Here is an 18,750-nt window from a genome sequence, read left to right as displayed (position 1 = left end):
CCTATATTAAATTCTCTCTGTTGAAATACCTAGTATGGTTTCTCTGCCTGACTGACATAAAGAATTAAAGGGAACAAAGTGAATTGCTTACTCTGTACTGTTTGAAAAACTTCACCAGAATATATTCATTTATCAGACATGTAACTTAAAGCTTTTAAAAAAGAGACGGATCAATATGCACTGATATGGAAAGACGTCCACCATCTGCTAAGGGGGAAAAAAAAATAAAGCTGCAAAACATTAAGCATAGCAAGGTCTCATTTTTATTAAAAAGGATATGTACTTGTTTGTGTACCCACAGCAAATGCCAGTAGAAACACACCACACACCAAATGATCAGTTTTTATTCTGTGGGGAGTATAATGAAATGGGGAAAGGATCACTTTCCTTTTACTTCACACACTCCTGGAATTCTGTTTGTCCTTAAGCATGCATACAACACTTTTAGATAAGTATGTGTATAAATACACACCTACACTCTAACCCACACATAAAAACACTATCTTGGAGAACCCCAGAGGTATTAACAGTGCTTCTCAACCAGGGTAATTTCTGTCCCTGTCCCACTCCTGAAGTGGTGGGAGTCAGGCAACACCTGGAGACACTTATGACTGTCACCACAGGGTTGGGGAGGTGCTTCTGGCATCTAGTGAGGAGACACCAGGGATGCTGCTGAACATCCTCTAATGCAAAGGACAGCTCCAAAACAAAGAATGACCCAGCCCAATATGCCAATAGTGCCAAGGCTGAGAAACTTTGCTCTATAACCTGGCTAGTGTTACCACCTCACGGTCAGAGTAGAAAGACTCCACGTCTAATGCTGTGGACAGTCACATGTTTGCCAGAATTTTGCAAGAGGCACTTGGATGGGAAGCTTTACTTTTAGGTTTGGAGGACTTGCTTTCAAAAAAAAAAAAAAAAAGATATATATATATATAGTTTTTCAAATAGCTAACACACACATATGATTAAAGCATAAAGAGTACAAAAATACAGTGAAAAATAAGCCTCCTTTCCACCCTGACCCCAGCCAGCAATCCCTTTTGAAGGTAACTACTGTCATCAGCTTCTTTTATGTTTTCCAAAAGTATTCGAAGCACAAGTATATGTCTGGCCTCTTCCTCTTCCCTCACCCACCCCCACCCCAAGTGACAGCACAGCCTGTATACTGCTTTGTACCTTTTTTCACTTAAATATCATGGAGATCCTCCATTTCAGCACGTATAAATCTGTCTCATTCTTTTGAAAAGCTAAACAGTATATAATATGGTCCACTGAAAGATACTGAGGTGCTTTCCAATATTTTGCTACTATTGAAAACACTGCATGAAATAATTTTGTACATACAGGCTTTTGGGCAATACATTCAAGAAAAGCTGAGTAAATTCCTAGCAGAACTGCTGGATCATATGGTATATGCCTTTTAAATACTGGTGGAGGATTTTAGGTAATACAATAACAAAAATATAACAGGGACGTGAGTTACTCAGAGCTCTATTTAGATGCTTTAATAATTAGCTTGATATTCCAGATGCACAGCATATACCCTGTATGTTAATCATAAAACAGATTGGTCACAGGAAGCACCTAGAAGCAGGTAGCTCCTTTTATGACTTTGCTTTTAACCTTGGGGAGCCAGGGCAATAGAAACTATAGGGGTAAAAAGACACAATAACAAGTATTGGTGAGGGAGCAGAGAAACTGATACCCTCACGCATTGCTGGTGGGAATGTAAAGTGGTGCAGTGCAGCCACTTTGGAAAACAGTTTGCCAGTTGTTTAAAAATGTTAAACAGAGTTATCATATGATCCAACAATTCCACTCCTATGTATATACTTAAGAGAACTGAAAACATCTGTCCACATAAAAACCTGTACACAAATGTTCATAGCAGTATTATTCATAATATGCAAGAAGTGGAAAAAATCCAAATGTCCATCAATTAATTAATGGATAAACAAAATATGGTATATCCATACAAAAGAATATTATTCAGCCATAAAAAGGAATGAACTACTGATAAGTGCTATAACATGAACGCATCCTGAAAACATTATGCTAAGTAAAAGCCAGTCACAAAAGACCACATATTAATTCCAATTACATGAAATGTCCAGAACAGGCAAATGCATAGATACAGAAAGTAAACAGTGATTGTCAAGGGTGAGGAGTGAGCGGGTGGAAGGCAGAATGGGAGTGACTGCCAAAGGGTATGGGGTTTCTTTCTTGGGTAATGAAAATGCTCTGAAATTAGTGACAGTTGCACAATTCTGAATATAATAAAAACCACTGAACTGTATACTTTAAAAGTATATTCTATGGTTAAGTGAATTCTATGGTTTGTGAATTATGTCTCAATTAAAAAAAAAAAAGGATGTAAAGGACATATGGAAAGTATCTTGCATACTGTAGCTACTCATTAAAAGTTAGCCCCCTTTGGAAAGAGGTAAACTGAAACTCGGTAACCTAAGATGTTTTAGGTGGAACAGCATATTTTCAACAGAACTTAGTGTTCATTTTATTTATTCATTTGTTTGTTTAAGTATATAATTCAGTGGTATTTAGTGTATTCACAATGTTGTACGCTGGTTCATTCTTAGTTTGTTAGAACCTAAAAATCAGTCTGTTAACAAATCTGTTGAACATCTACCCCATTCTGAGTCATTTCTAGGTGCTCTGGAGAGTAAAGAGAAGGGAAGAATAGTTCTCATCTTCAAAAAACCTAAACCATTCTTAGGAAGATAAGAATGCAGTGAAGGAAGCCATCACTATACAGTGGACTTTCAGAGACAGCAAGAAATGATCTTTATGAAGAAACAAGCCTTCTAGATCAAGGTTTTTCCCAGTATTTAATAGATTCAGAAAACCCCGATTTTCATAGATTAAAAAAAGATCAAGAAATGAGTAAAAACAGATTGAATATTTTTTTAAACCCCCCAAACAAAACTACAGGGTCACAAAAATGATTCAAAAAGTAACATTAAATATCAAAGCCAGTCATTCATCATGAGTGTTTATGACAGTCTAAGAGTCCTAACACTGAGCGAGCACCACACTCTTCCTTTTTTCAGACAGGGCCACATCCCATGTGTCTATCTCCCAGAGGCTGGTGCAGAGCCTTGCACGAGGTGAAAAGAATGACCGAACATCATCACCCTTAAGCACAAGCAGACACAGGAAAGGGCCTGCTACACTCAGGCAGAATCTCCTACCGCTTGTCTGAAACAAGTGTCACATTATTGGAATCTATTTCTTCACTCCTACATCAAATTGCTACTTAACACTAGATAATTCTATAGTGGGAACAGATGAAAACTCAAAATATAAATAGGAAGGAGACAATATAGCACAGTGGTTAGGAGCACAGGCTCTGGAGTGAGACGAGGTTTGGGAATTATCGGCTATGTGACTTTGTGCGAGTACCCTGACTTTTCCAAGTCGGTTTCCTCATCTGTAAGATGGAACGCAGCTACGCAACAGGAGCACCTTACAACAGGCTCTTGTGAGAATTAAAGGGCATTTCTGGGGGGTTTACTATGTGCCACAAAAAAAGGTTAGCAGGCATTATAAGACTGGGAATGCTCGAAAATCACAGAGCTCTAAAAGAGGGGTCCTGTTCCCCATCCCCACTGTCTTTGTCTTCTTCGCAAAGGTCTCTGGGCCCAACAGAGCCTGGAACAGACCAGAGCAGACCAGGCAGGCAATAACCCTTTGTTGAATGGCCCAATGAATTAGGATACAGACGCATGGCAGGACTGGGAAACAATGAATAAAAACCACAACCATAAAGGTTTTCCGAAGTTCAGTTGGACACTGTCTTCAGGAATGCTGGCTGTACCTGGAGCCTTGTTATTTGATAAGCCCAGGAGTTTGTTCTAAACTACGTGAGGGTACAATTACCTCAAACCTCACTGTCTACATTGTCATGTAAATTCACACTATGAGACTAAACAGGTTTTTGCTTACCATTTAGAGGGATTAAACAGCATCAGAGGAGGTTCAAATATATAAACTGAAACTGGTCAAAAAAGAATATCCACATTTCAGAAAATATACCATTGGTGAGCTTTTTCCGTGATAAGGCTAATATTTTTTAAAAGGAGGCACAGTGAATTTAAGACATTGACATTTATAGCGGTAGCTCGACGCTTACTCTTGGAGGCCCAATTATCATCCCTGTCCATCTTGTAAGTGTCATGTCTTCGTCATCTTCTAGACCCCAGCTAACTGTGCCATCTCCTACTCCTTTCTGGCCTTCTTCGAGTTCTTCCAACAGTCGGAAATTGCGAGGGACTTTTACTCCTAAAATAAATGGAAAGAAATTCAAGATACTAGCAACTCCAGGGGAACTTGTAAGCCTAAAGCTAGCTGCTCATTATCACTAGGTTAGAATAAAGATGCGTATGTGCTAAAAACTTCTGTAAGTTGTCGTACCTCAAGCTTGCTGCTTACGAAGCTATCTGTATTGACCAGCACAACCAGAAGGAAGGGGCACGTGGTTTGTTACAGGTGAAGTGTCGACTACACCAGGGCTGGATGACCAAACCTAGAAAGACACCCCACCCCCATCCCTGGAGCTTTGACGAACTTCATAACCGGTTTACAAGCCGAAATGTTGATTAATTTGGGCCCAATAGTTTGAGATGAAAACTAAAGTGCTAACAAAAGTGCCTTGGAAGAAAAGAGGCTATTTCTTTTGTTTTGTTCTTATTCTACATTTCTGAGTCTAAGGGCATGCTCATTTGTTGGAACGACTCTCCAACTACCTTAGGAGGAACAGACGCCCCGGCCCTATCATGTAACAACAGTGTCCTCTTGATCAACTCAGAGTCAACAGAAGGCAGCAAGGATGAAAAATTGCAAATATTTAAGTCATAGTTTCTCTCTTGTGAAAAAGCTAAGACGGTAGCCAGTTCTCTGCTTTACCTGTTTCCAAAAATCCCAAAGCCTGGAAAGTAGCTCATGGAAGCAAACACACGAACACATCTCACAGGTTCATGCCACTGCACCCAAGTTCAGGCTGAGGCTTGCACCGCTTCTGGGTGTCTTCCAGAACAGAGTCTAGGTACTGGGCCCAGATGGGGATGTTATTCTCCCAACCAGTCCTGCCTACCTCTCCCCGCACTCACCTCTTCCCCTGGCATTTAGACTATTCCTCAGGAAAAAACTCAGGATCCAGGCAAGTTACAAGCTTTCTTTACCGAGCCTCCAACTGGCCAGACTCTCAGAGCCAAGCAGCACTTAACATATGATTATGAAGAAAGACCCACTGGAGGGACTCAAGACTGTGGGAGGTGTTCTCTGTATATCTCAGTATTTCTCAAAGTGTGGAACACATGTTACTATTAATTCAACTGGAATAAATACCTGAGGAAATCAGGCACTTTTCTAGGCACCAAGAAATAAGCTGTGAACAAAACAAAAATGCCTGCCCTCATGGAGCTTACATTCTAGAAGGAAACAAATACAAATTATGCAAGTTATGTAGTATGACAGATGGTGGTGTTCTGGAGCAGAGAGTACTGGTGGGGGGAGTTACAATTTTAAATAGGGAACATGACTTATCGGCAGCTGAGGGGAGAGTCTTCCAGTCAGAGGAAAGAGCAGGTGCAAAGGTCCTGAAGTACGACCTTGCCCAGAGTGTCAAAGAACAGCAAAGATGCCAAGTGAGCTAAAACCAAGTCAGTGAGATGGAAGTAGGAAATTAGGGACTCCAACTGTTAAAAAGCCACTGGAGTTTTGAATAGAGGAATGACAGGATTTTGACTTGTTTTTAACAGGATCCCTCTGGCTGCTGTATGAAGAGTACAGTGAAGGGAGCTAGGGCAGAAACAGCTAGAAGGCTATTGCAATAATCCCAGCAAAAGATCACAGGTGTTAACAGTGAAGGAACAGGGTGATAGCAGTGAAGGTGGTGAGAAGTAGCACAGTTTTAGATATTTCAGGGGTGTGAGCTGGTAAGATTTGCTGTCAGATTGCCCATGAAGTGTGAGAGAAAGAGAAGTCAACTATTGCTCCCAGGCTTTTTTTCAGATGGTACATGAGTGAACACTTCATTTTACAGTCATGTATTTATTAGGGCAAGTAATGTTAAACTAATTTCCCCTTTATGATTATGTTAAAATTTTCCTTCTAAAATAAACATAAGCAAAAGAGTCAGCCGACTGAAGAAAAATATTAAATAGCACAGATGGTACTTGAAAGGAAACAGGAAAAATCTGAAAGCATTCTTGAATGGTCCATTTGGAAAACACTGGCATTTTTTATCCACAGAAGAGCCAACTGGATTATTCACTTACACTGGATTAAGTCTCCTCCAGCAAATGCGAAACTGAAGGCTGTTTGTGACATTATAAGCAAAAAACCAGACAATTCAATGCCTTTTGTTTAGAAAGAGTTAAATCTTTAATAATCCTAATTTGGCTTAGGAGAAAAAAAATCACTGTGCATTACTACTGCTGTTACTATTGGTTACTTTATAAGCCTGCACTAATAAAAATGAATATCCAAATAGCACAGAATTGTACTGATAGGAAGACTGATAGATATCTGACGTACTTGTTCACAGATGGTGTAATGGGCTGAACTGTGTCTCCTCAAGTTCATATGTTGAAGACCTAAGTCCCAGCATCTCAGAATGTGACTATATTTGGAAACAGAGCCTTAATTTAAAGAGGTGATTAAGTTAAAATGAGGCCATTAGGGTGGGCCCTAATCCAATATGACTGGTGTCCTTACTGGAAGAGGAAACTTAGATGCACAAGGAAACAACAGGTATGCACATCTGTATGGAGTAAAGACCATGTGAGGACCCAGTGAGAAGGCCAAAAGAAAAGACCTGCAAGCCAAAAGAAATCAAACCTGCTGATACCTTGATCTTGGACTTCTAGCCTCCAGAATTCTGAATGTCCATTGTTTAAGCTACCCAGTCTGTGGTATTCTGTTATGGCAGCCCTAGTAAACTAATATAGATGTTAAGTGACATCTTAAGAAACCTGGATAGATCATCTCTAGGTGCAACCTGGTTATCTCTAGGTGCAAGGATTATGGGTGGTTCCAACCCCCCCTTTCCATATTTTCTGATTTTTTTAAAAAACCACGATTGTGACTTACTTCACTCTGTATAACAGACTCTAGGTCCATCCACCTCACTACAAATAACTCAACTTCATTTCTTTTTATGGCTGAGTAATATTCCATTGTATATATGTGCCACATCTTTATCCATTCATCTGTTGATGGACACTTCGGTTGCTTCCATGTCCTGGCTATTGTAAATAGAGCTGCAATGAACATCGTGGTACATGACTCTGTTTGAATTATGGTTTTCTCTGACTATATGCCCAGTAGTGGGATTGCTGGGTGGTATGGTAGTTTTTTTAGTTTTTTAAAGAACCTCCATACTGTTCTCCATAGTGGCTGTATCAATTTACATTCCCACCAACAGTGCAAGAGGGTTCCCTTATCTCCACACCCTCTCCAGCATTTATTGTTTGTAGATTTTTTGATGATGGCCTTTCTGACCAGTGTGAGATAACATCTCATTGTAGTTTTGATGTGCATGTCTCTAATGATTAATGATGTTGAGCATTCTTTCATGTGTTTGTTGGCAGTCTGTATATCTTCTTTGGAGAAATGTCTATTTAGGTCTTCTGCCCGTTTTTGGATTGGGTTGTTAGAGTCTGTCATACAGAGTGAAGTTAAGTCAGAAAGAGAAAAACAAATACCGTATGCCAACACATATATATGGAATCTAAGAAAAAAAAAAGGTCATAAAGAACCTAGGGGCAAGATGGGAATAAAGAGCAGACCTACTAGAGAATGGACTTGAGGATATGGGGAGGGGGAGGGGGAAGGGTAAGCTGGGACAAAGTGAGAGAGTGGCATGGACATATATACACTACCAAATGTAAAATAGATAGCTAGTGGGAAGCAGCAGCGTAGCACAGGGAGATCAGCTCTCGGTGCTTTGTGACCACCTAGAGGGGTGGGATAGGGAGGGTGGGAGGGAGGGAGACCCAAGAGGGAAGAGATATGGGGATATATGTATATGTATAACTGATTCACTTTGTTATAAAGCAGAAACTAACACACCATTGTAAAGCAATTATACTCCAATAAAGATGTTAAAAAAAAAAACAAACAACCATGATTGTGTCATTTGATCAACACAACACTTAGGAACCATGTCAACCAAACTGCACTTGCTGTTCGCTTTGCCTGGAACACTCTTCCCCAGATAAGTTACATCAGTCATGCTTCCTCACCTTCTCTAGGGCTTCAGTTATGTGACACCTGATTGAAATAAGGATCAAGGATTCTCTGAGAGTGGGAATCTCACTTCATAGTATTCCCTAAGTGACTAACTTTAAGTGGTCTGTGTTCTTTAGTGTTACCAAAACTTGGTCAAGTCAAATGATCAACAGCAAAGTACAATAGCTCCCATGGCTAAGCCCTTCACTTTTTTTTTTTTTAAGAAGATGTTGGGGGTAGGAGTTTATTAATTAATTTATTTATTTTTGTTGTGTTGGGTCTTCGTTTCTGTGCGAGGGCTTTCTCTAGTTGTGGCAAGCGGGGGCCACTCTTCATCGCGGTGCGCGGGCTTCTCACTGTCGCGGCCTCTCTTTCTGCAGAGCGCAGGCTCAGTAGTTGTGGCTCACGGGCCTAGCTGCTCCGCGGCATGTGGGATCCTCCCAGACCAGGACTCGAACCAGTGACCCCTGCATTAGCAGGCAGAGTCTCAACCACTGCGCCACCAGAGAAGCTCAGCCCTTCACTGTTTTTTTTTTTTTGCGGTACGCGGGCTTCTCACTGCTGTGGCCTCTCCCGTTGCGGAGCACAGGCTCCGGACGCGCAGGCTCAGCGGCCATGGCCCACGGGCCCAGCCGCTCCGCGGCACGTGGGATCCTCCCGGACCGGGGCATGAACCTGTGTCCCCCACATCGGCAGGCGTACTCTCAACCACTGCGCCACCAGGGAAGCCCAGCCCTTCATTCTCGAATGAAGTTATACATGTGACCTCTATTTCAAGTTGCTCTCTTTGGCAAGATTAAAAAATGTGCTTTTTTTTCTTTTGTTTTCATTTTTTGCTGCTCCTCGGTTTACAGGATCTTAGTTCCCCGACCAGGGATTGAACCCGGGGTCCCAGAAGTGAAAGCGCTAAGTCCTAACCACTGAACTGCCAGGGAATTCCCCCAAATGTGCTATTTTTTGTGTCAGATCTTTTTTTTTTTTTTTGTGGTACCCGGGCCTCTCACTGTTGTGGCCTCTCCCGTTGCGGAGCACAGGCTCCAGATGCGCAGGCTCAGCGGCCATGGCTCACGGGCCCAGCCGCTCCGCAGCATGTGGGATCCTCCCGGACCGCGGCACGAACCCGTGTCCCCTGCATCGGCAGGCGGACTCTCAACCTCTGCGCCACCAGGGAAGCCCTGTGTCAGATCTTTAAATCAGGTTGGATTAATTATTTCAGGTGTAACTGTTCCTCTTGTAAACTTTAGCAAAGAACATCCTTATAGGTGGAAATGTCCCCTCTTCATCTAACAACCAGGTCTGATTAGGAAATCTTTTTTTTTTTAATTTAATTTTTTGGCCACACTTCGCGGCAAGTGGGATCATAGTTTCCCGACCAGGCAACGAACCCGCGCCCCCTGCACTGGAAGCAGAGTCTTAACTGCTGGACCACCAGGGAAGTCCCCCTTAATCCAAATATCACAAGCTCATTGCTATTAGTTTCAAAACAGGTAGTGAATTCAACATATCTTTCTGACGCTTGATTTTTTTACTTCTGAAGTAGGGGAAAATATTATATTAGTAATGAATCTTGCACTTCCAACAGGTATTTCCATTGGATTAGAGACATTTAATTACTTAAAAACAAAGCATGCAGAGCTCATATACACAACTGCACAACAACAAATGAGTCACTTAAACTTATTTTAGGTTAGTATTTGGAACAGTAAATGAGCACCACAGAGGACAAAGTCAGCTTTTCGTTGTTACTTCTGTACTGACATTACAGGATGATTCAATTTGATTCAATTATAAAACAGGCATCAAAACAGCTTAATAAATGAAAAACTCTGGATTGGCCAGCATCTATTAGGCAGTCTAGAAATATTCCAAGCAGGAGTTGGAATATACATATGAATATCAGAATAATTGTACCATATACTGATTATGATAAGCATTTATTCCATTTGAATAGCAGTTCTCAGCTTTTTTGGTCTCAAGACCCTTTTACACTCTTAAAAATTATTGAAGACTTCAAAGAGCCTTTGTTTATGTGGGTTATAGCTATTGATATTGACCAAATTAGAAAATTAAAACTGAGAAATTATAAAAATATTTAATTCATTTACAACTAACCACAACCAACCATTACGTGCTAAGATAAATAACATATAACTATATTTTCCAAAGAACAGAATTAAACTAGTGAGAAGAGTGGTATGGCTTTGCAGATTTCTTTAATGTCTGGCTCAAAACAACAGGAAGTGTTAAGAACTGAGGTGAGCTGGAGAATACACATCCTCTCTAAAGGGGACAGTCACGCCTTTGCCCTGGCCAAATGTCTATGGGTCAGATTCTGCTTATGGGACACCACTCTGCAACATCTGAGGTCACCTAATTGTTCTCAAAAATCCCTTTAAGCCCTAATATCCTAGGTTTAGCTCAGAGGATATTTTAAACCCTCTGAGGGTAAGGGTAAGTAAAGGTTGATAAATGTTGTAATCTGGCATTGGGCAGTTAAGTACTCAGTTAACCTTTATTTAGCAAAATCTCGAAGAATTTAAGTCCACAAAGTGGATTGCTTTTATTTTTTTCATTTTATTTTTAAAAATTATTTATTTGTTTATTTATTATTATTTTTGGCTTCATTGGGTCTTTGTTGCTGCACGCGGGCTTTCTCTAGTTGCGGTGAGCAGGGGCTACTCTTCGTTGTGGTGCGCGGGTTTCTCGTTGCGGTGGCTTCTCTTGTTGCGGAGCACAGGCTCTAGGCACACAAGCTTCAGTAGTTGCAGCACACAGGTTCAGTAGTTGTGGCGCACGGGCTTAGTTGCTCCATGGCATGTGGGATCTTCCTGGACCAGGGATCGAACCCATGTCCCCTGCACTGGCAGGCAGATTCTTAACCACTGCGCCACCAGGGAAGTCCCTGGATAGCTTTTAAAGAGGACTGTTACGTTTTAATTCATTTTTCCTAAGCCATAAACTTTTATTTTCACTCAAAAATTGATTAAAAGTGAAGTCTGGGGAATAACTACAGCTAGCAGAAATCAGGAACTGCAAAAATTTACAAATTATGCAGTGATTCATTTAGCTTTTTTTGATATTTAAATAGAAGTGGCTGATTAGCACCTGGTTAGCTGGTATACTGAACTCTATCTAGTAAGGAACCATCTGGTTAGCTGGTATACTGAACTCTATCTAGTAAGGAACCATCTAGGGTTCACCATGTTTAATGTGTGTAAAACTGAGCTCATTCCACCTTTACAAGCAAAATCCACACATTTCAGGACTGCAATTTTTTAAAATGTTAGCTACGCTTGTTACCTGTTTGTCAAAATTTCCCTACCTATAAATTTGTTAGTAATATATATGTACACACACTTTCTTTCAGTACAATAATTATCAAACACTTATCCAACACCATGCTAGACCTTATTGGGGCTATGAAAGAAATAAAAACAGGAGCTTCCCAATTAGAGTATAAAGTCTCACTATGGAAACAAGATACACATACAAAGTTCAATAAAACAAAACAGTATTAGAACGTATAAGAGAAATATAATCATAGGGCAACGTTTCTTAATCTTTGAGGGGGTCATAGACCCCTCTGAATGTGATGAAAGCTAAAGAGGTGGGGCCATGTTACTAAGAGGACTTTATCCTGAGGGTAATTAGTGGGGAGCTGCAAAAGGCTCTGAGCAGGGCAAGAGATAAGGCAAATCTCCCAGGTAATGTTCAGGATGGGCTGAAGGATTAGAGGCCAGGTTAGAGATGTGTTACTACTAACATCTCAGGATACAAAGCCAGAAGCATTTGCTTAGAGCAAATACTTGTGACAACGGAACAAGTTATCGAACTTCTTATAAGCTGAGGTAGGTGGGATGTTAAAGAGATTTAAGGCAGCACATATTAATTTGCATGACTGTTGTGATAGTTCCCATTTTTATAAAAAAAACATTAAAACAACTGGCCTTTACATGGTAGTCTTTAGATAAATATTCGTTGAAAAATAAAAAAACTGAGCAAAGGATAAAAAGGTATGTACACTCCATTTTATAAAAGATAAACACAAAGTCAACCCATGCTTCCCCGTATGTGTATACTCACATAAACGATCTTTAGATGCCACGGAAGTAGAATCACAAATGTAAGGATACCTGGTTGACCTATTTTTATTATTTTTTTTTAAGATTTTTTTTTTTTTTGATGTGGACCATTCTAAAAGTCTTTATTGAATTTGTTACTATACTGCTTCTGTTTTATGTTTTGTTTTTTTTGGCCGCAAGCCATGTGGGATCTTAGCTCCCCAACCAGGGACCGAACCCGCACTCCCTGCACTGGAAGGTGAAGTCTTAACCACTGGACCGCCAGGGAAGTCCCGACTACTCTATTTTAAAAAGGTTGGTCAGAGGAATGGCGAAGTTACCTCCCACAAATAAGAGTCAGAATATAATTTACAGAAAATTCTATAATCTCTCAGCAGAGGGTTAAGACCAGGAACCTAGGCTCAAATCCATGCTCTGCAACTTTCCAGCAATCTAGCGGGGTGACTACGCCAAGTTATCCTTGACCCTCAGCGTAACAGGGATCCCAATACTCTTTGCCTCTACAAGTGGTGAGGAAGAACCAATGAGGTAAAACCTATAAAAGCACTTTGTGTAATACCTGGGACAGAGATTGAAACACCTTCATCGGCACTGTACTATCCATCGTACTATAAAATACAAAAACCCTCACTTGATTCCATATCCCCTTCTAGCTACCAACTCATTTCTTTGTTCATTTTTAGCAAAAAATCTCAAAAGGGCTGTCTAGACCCCTTGTTTGCAATTCTTCACTCGCACCTACTCCAATCAGGCTTTTCTAGCTAGTCACTCACCCAAACTGCTCTTGTCAGGGGCACCAAGCAGCACCCTCTAGCCAAATCCTGTGGTCAATTCTCAGCCCCTACCTCAAGTTCCTGGAGCTCTCAGCGGCACCCATAACTCCCTCCTGTAACTCTCTTCCCTTAGCCTCAGGCTCTCTTCCTACCTCACTAGTTGATCGGCCTCACCTCCTTGACTGCAAACACTGGCTGCCAGGCCTCAGGGCACAGCCCACTGACCGCAGATTTCCTGCCCCCTCCCCAAGTGATTTTATCCAGACCAAGGAAGCTTAGTAACTCTCCAGTTTATATTTCCAACTAACTGCCTTCTACACATCTCCGTTTATATGCCTCATAGGCCTCTCCAACTTAAAACAATTCCAAACAAAACTCCCTTGCACTCCTCAAAAAACAAAAAGTACCCACTCTTCGATCTCAGTATATAGCACAAACAGATTTCTCTGGCTAGAAATCTTGGAGTTATGATAAGAGATCTTTCTCTTATACCCCATACCTAACCCATTTCCAAATATATCCCAAATACAATCATCTTCACCATTCCCACTGCAACCACTGTTAAGTTAGATCCCATCACTCCCCTTCTCAAAGCCCTCCACTGGCTTTCCCTTACAACTAGCATCCAAACTCCTTACCTCACCTACAGAGCCCTACCTGTTTCTCCAACATCATTTCCTGCCACCCTTTCCCTTGCTCCTCACTCTCCTTCAGCCATACCATCCTTTTTGAAGTTCCTGAAGAGGCAACCTGACTTTGCTTTTGCACCTGATGTTGCCTCACCCCAGAATTCTCTGTCCCCGAGCTGGGAATGGCTGGCTGGCTGGCTGGCTCCCTTATTCTTCATCTAAGCTCCAACTTCCCATTCCCTTATCTTGCTTTATTTTTCTTCACAGCATCATTACCACTTGACATTTTAAGTGTATTCTCTTCCACTTCATTAGTTGTTTACTGTCTGTCTCTCCCATGTGAACATAAACTCCCTGAGAATGAAACTTCATCTGTTTTGTTCACTGCTGAATTTCCAATACGTCAAAGAGTGCTTTGCCAAAGCATGTACTCAAACGCTTGCTGAATAAATGAATGGTGGCCGGGTGTTAGCTAGGGATGTTATTTCAGAATGAATAATGCTCAACGTCACAAAATTCTAACTCTGGTTTATTTCTGGAAATACAGCAGGGAAACATTCATAGCACTATTAAAAGGGAGTCTAATATTAAAAAGATTATCAAAGGGGCTTAGTATGGATTTCAAATAGCCCAAGAAAAGTTATACATTAAATTTTAAATATGATGATCTTAAGAAGAAACACAAATCTTCAACTCGGAGCTGGGCAGTCTGTGGAGGTCCTCTAAGAGCCCCCTTACCCCCAACCCCATGCTCCTTTACCTTCACACAATGTCTGTGCTGTACCTTTTCTTTTTCTTTAAATTTCATTTTCTTTCTTTTTTTGTTGTCTGACTCACTCTTGGAGCTTCTCAAGTTAGAGTTGTGACTCATTCAATTCTACCTCCCCAGAATCTGGTATGCTACCTGGCATGTAATGGTACTCAATAAATGTTTCCTGATTGAAGAAAAGGCAGTACCTCTTCCTTTCCTACTGTAACCTCTCATATGGTCTACTGTGGCCAAAATATTGGACACTGATACCATATAACTGAGATACCTTAACAAAGATAAGGTTCTTTGTTTTGAGATAATTAAAATTTGATAAGTAGTTTTATTTTTTAATGAAGTGTGATCAAGACTTTTAGAGAAACTTTTTTTTTAATGAGGGAAAACTGTTTTTTTCCCCACACCACACAAGTCAAGGATTCTTCATTACAAATTGAACTTTGTTTCATAAAATATATATGAAAGCATGTTACTGATATTTCAAACCATTTAGAAACTGCATACAAAGTTAATACATCAATATTTTCTACAAAGCAAGAGCATTTACCTCCAAATGGCCTAACTCCAATATTTTCTACAAAGCAAGAACATTTGACTCCAAATAACCCTTGTTCTAGAACCTCAGGGGCTACCCCAGGGACATAAATCCAAATATTGGTGGAGTTCAGAGCTCCTGCAGACCTTGTGAGTGTATCAGTCACAGGGAGGACTTCATTCCATCCCAAGTGGAGAGAATAAGCTCAAAATCATGACACGTTAAACAAAAGACTTCAGTGAATATATTAAAAATTAAATCCAGATATGTCAAAAACCAGAAGCATAACAGATCAGAAAAACGCAGTGATACCCTAACATATTTTCTTCCTATGGCACTTTAAGCCATTGAATCAAGCTAAATTTTAAGGTTCCTAAAAGTTGTGTGTTAATCTGACACCTAAAAGGCAGCTGAAGGAACAGCTTCAAGAGGCAATAGAGGATGTAAAAATGGACTCTTGTTAACCTTAATAAACTATAACTATTAAAAGGTTAGCTATGAAAATGTTAAGATAACTCTACCAAGGTGCTAAAATAACGCAGTAACCCAAGATTTTTAAAAAGAAAACATTTGTTCTTGTTACTTCAGAATTCTTCTCTCCAGAAGGATTTTTCCTGGATTTGTGTCAGTATCAAAAGTCAGCCAGTTTTTCTCCTGGCTAAATATAAACTGAAAAGTCAGCAGCTGCAGGATATTACAAAGAAAATATGACAACCAGATTAAAAAAGTATGAATATTTGATAGGGTTTTACACCATGTCCTAGTAAAACATTTAATGCAGTAATTTGAAACACAGCAACATATTAAAATATTTGTGGTACAAAAAGGATTTTGAAGCCCTTTAAAACATCCTTTTGGGAAAAGCACTGCCACAAAGCAGCGGCTATTACAGCATGCCAATCTTGGAAAACCCTGGCCTGGCCTGGGTCTTGATTTAAAATGGCAGAGCCTCACAGGTTTCTCCGGGAAAGAAAGCTGCTAGTTGAAACTGGTCTGGTTGCCCATTCAGGGAAGACAGTGAACTGAGCTAGGAGTCTGGTGCTGCTACCATTCTGAAAATAAGGAGGCCTGGAAGGTGATGCACCTGGATTAAACGTTCTCGAAAAGTGGGCATAAAGTCAGGGGCAGGTAACTTTTGTTTCTGAGCAACTGGCAAGTGCAGTGCAGTCTGGGTGCCTGGTTAGGACCTGTCCAGAGGAGCATATTTCTTCTCTCCTTCTACACAACAATGATTCTCCAAGTATGGTCCCCAGACCTGCAGCCTACACATCACCTGGGAACCGGCTAGAAATGTAAATTCTCAGGCCACACACCAGAACACTACACTACATTACACCATAGAACTATCCAATCTGAAACTGAGGGTGGAGCCCAGCAATCTAACAAGCCCCCCAGGTGATACTAATATATACTAGTTTGAGAATCACTGATCTGGGGGAAGAAACAGCGGCAATCTATCATTCTTTACAGTCTAGACAATGTGACAACAAACAGCTGGTGACAAGATGCAAGACCCTGTGTTTCTCTGCTGCTAGGGTGACCAAGGCCAAAGATCAAATTTTCTCTGAAAGGGGTGGAGACAAAGAATAAGGTGTGGTAAGTGCCTCAGGACAGTCAGGGAAGGAGAGAAAGAGTTAATTGTATGCTGAAGTCCGTCTATAAATGCCAACTTATCAGGACAAGAGCTTTCCTTTTTGAAAAGCTGAACAGGCACTTTTGCTTCTGCCCTATCAGATACAATGTTTCTCCAAATATGTAAATTTATATATTTGGCTACATCAAGATGAGACCCTGGATTAATTCACTGCAACATTCAATATTTATTGAGCACCTACTCTATGTCAGGGACTATGTGGGTGCTAGGGACATAGCAGAGAACAAGGATTATTCCTGCCCTACTGCAAAGGCACAGAAATGTGGAAAAACAAACAAGAAACCTTCAGATAAGGTTATGCACTTTAGAACAGAACAGAGATGTGATAATGAGTGAGAAGACTATGTTGAAAGGGGTGGGCAGGGATGGACTTTCTGGAGAGCTGAGACCTGAAGAAGGAGAAGCAGGCACTCACAGGCAGGCAGAGCATTCCTAAAAGGGGAAGAGCAAGGGCACAGGTGTGCACATCACGCGAGCTCAGGGGTAGGCAAGGCCAAGGCCATGGAAGCCCTTGTGGGCCATGGAAAAGAGATGGATTTTATTCTAAGTGCAGCAGGAAGGGCTTTCTGCAGAGAGTGGCAGTTTCTGTTTTCTTGTCTGTAAAAAATCATTCTGCCTCCTCTACAGAGAATGGATTAGAAAAGGGCAAGACTGGAAGCAGGAGGCTTTTGTAGTCTTTTAGGCAAGAGAAAGGTGGTACTGGTAGGACAAGAACGACAATAATGCCGATGGAGAGAAGGAGGATTTGCCATCTATTTTGGGGTTACACCTACTGAACTTGTATGGGGTGAACGTGACAATGAAGAAAGAATCATACTTGGTGTCATTACTAGCCACCCATGAAAGAACTAATCCGCCAAGGCAGGAATGTCAACAGACCTGCCAATGGCTGAAGGAACTTGAGATGCCTAGCTGGAGAACAGGCAATGGGGGGCTGGAAAAATGCTAATATGGACAAGGGCATATGTCCTGGAGCAGAGCTGTCCCAGTTCTGTACCCTGGTTTGCAAGTCACTGGCTCTGAGCTTCAGGCAAATCATTTCTCCTCTCTGGGCCTCAGTTTCCTCACCTTCACAATAGATACCTGCTTCAAAACGTTGCTGTCAGAAACGAGATGATGTATTTAATACAGTGTCTACCCATAGTTAGCCTTAGAAGTGCAGCTTAAAAAGAAGTCTGAAGGGCTTGCATGTCAATGAAGACAAGGACTGACTTTGTACATGACATGAGGGGGCCCTAAGCCCAACGAGTGTTGAGTTATTGAGTGTAAAGTATAAGCAAGAGCAAGAAGTGGCCTTCACTCTCATCAGACAGCACATTACCCAGAATGGGTAAAATGTGGCCAGGGATGCTGTAAAAAGAGTTCCTGCTACAGGTGGCAGACACTTCTCATTAAAGCCTGTTCTCTCATCAAGATTAAATATGCCAAGACTGAGGAAGAGCACATGCCTGAATCCATGCCTTTCCATTTCCTTCCTAAGGCACTGGAGCAGGTTGGGGAAGGAACTGGAGTCAAAACCCCCTGGGCTCTAATCTGAGTGTCACCACTCCTCAGGCAGCCGTCAGTCTCCTTCAGGAATATTGGGGGGCCAATACTTCCCCTGGTGAGCTCACTAGGTTGTGGAGAGTTGGATGAGATGACATAGCAGGTTAAGTCGAAGTACTAGGAAACCTCTAACCCACTTTACGTAATATAAAAGTAACAGTGTTAACATCTCTACTTCACCAAATGTGCTGCTCTATACTTCCCTGGGGCCTTTCAGAATTAAAGAGAGGATTCCTGGGACTTGCCTGGTGGCGCAGTGGTTAAGAATCCGCCTGCCAATGCAGGGGACACGGGTTCGATCCCTAGTCCGGGAAGATCCCACATGCTGCAGAGTAACTAAGCCCGTGAGCCACAACTACTGAGCCTGCGCTCTAGAGCCCGTGAGCTGCAACTACTGAGCCCGCATGCTGCAACTACTGAGCCCACATGCTGCAACTACTGAAGCCCGTGCGCCTAGAGCCCGTGCTCCGCAACGAGAGAAGCCACTGCAATGAGAAGCCCGAGCACTGCAAC

At 41.4% G+C, this 18,750-nt stretch overlaps 1 protein-coding gene across 3 annotated transcripts in view; it reads right to left on the bottom strand.

Annotated features, from left to right (window-relative positions):
• Window positions 1-18,750, bottom strand: part of UBE2V1 (ubiquitin conjugating enzyme E2 V1) — a 31,547-nt gene that overhangs the window by 8,571 nt on the left and 4,226 nt on the right. For all 3 annotated transcript variants that reach the window (XM_060033418.1, XM_060033420.1, XM_060033419.1), the window contains exon 2: window positions 4,154-4,302. In XM_060033418.1, coding sequence (XP_059889401.1) covers window positions 4,154-4,302 — 149 coding nt within the window. The remainder of the gene's footprint in view (window positions 1-4,153; window positions 4,303-18,750) is intronic.

This window comes from Delphinus delphis, chromosome 15 (genome assembly GCF_949987515.2).
Source record: "Delphinus delphis chromosome 15, mDelDel1.2, whole genome shotgun sequence".
Taxonomy (NCBI): Eukaryota; Metazoa; Chordata; class Mammalia; order Artiodactyla; family Delphinidae; genus Delphinus; species Delphinus delphis.
Note: the sequence above shows the minus strand (reverse complement) of the source record. Positions and strands in the feature narration are given on the sequence as shown.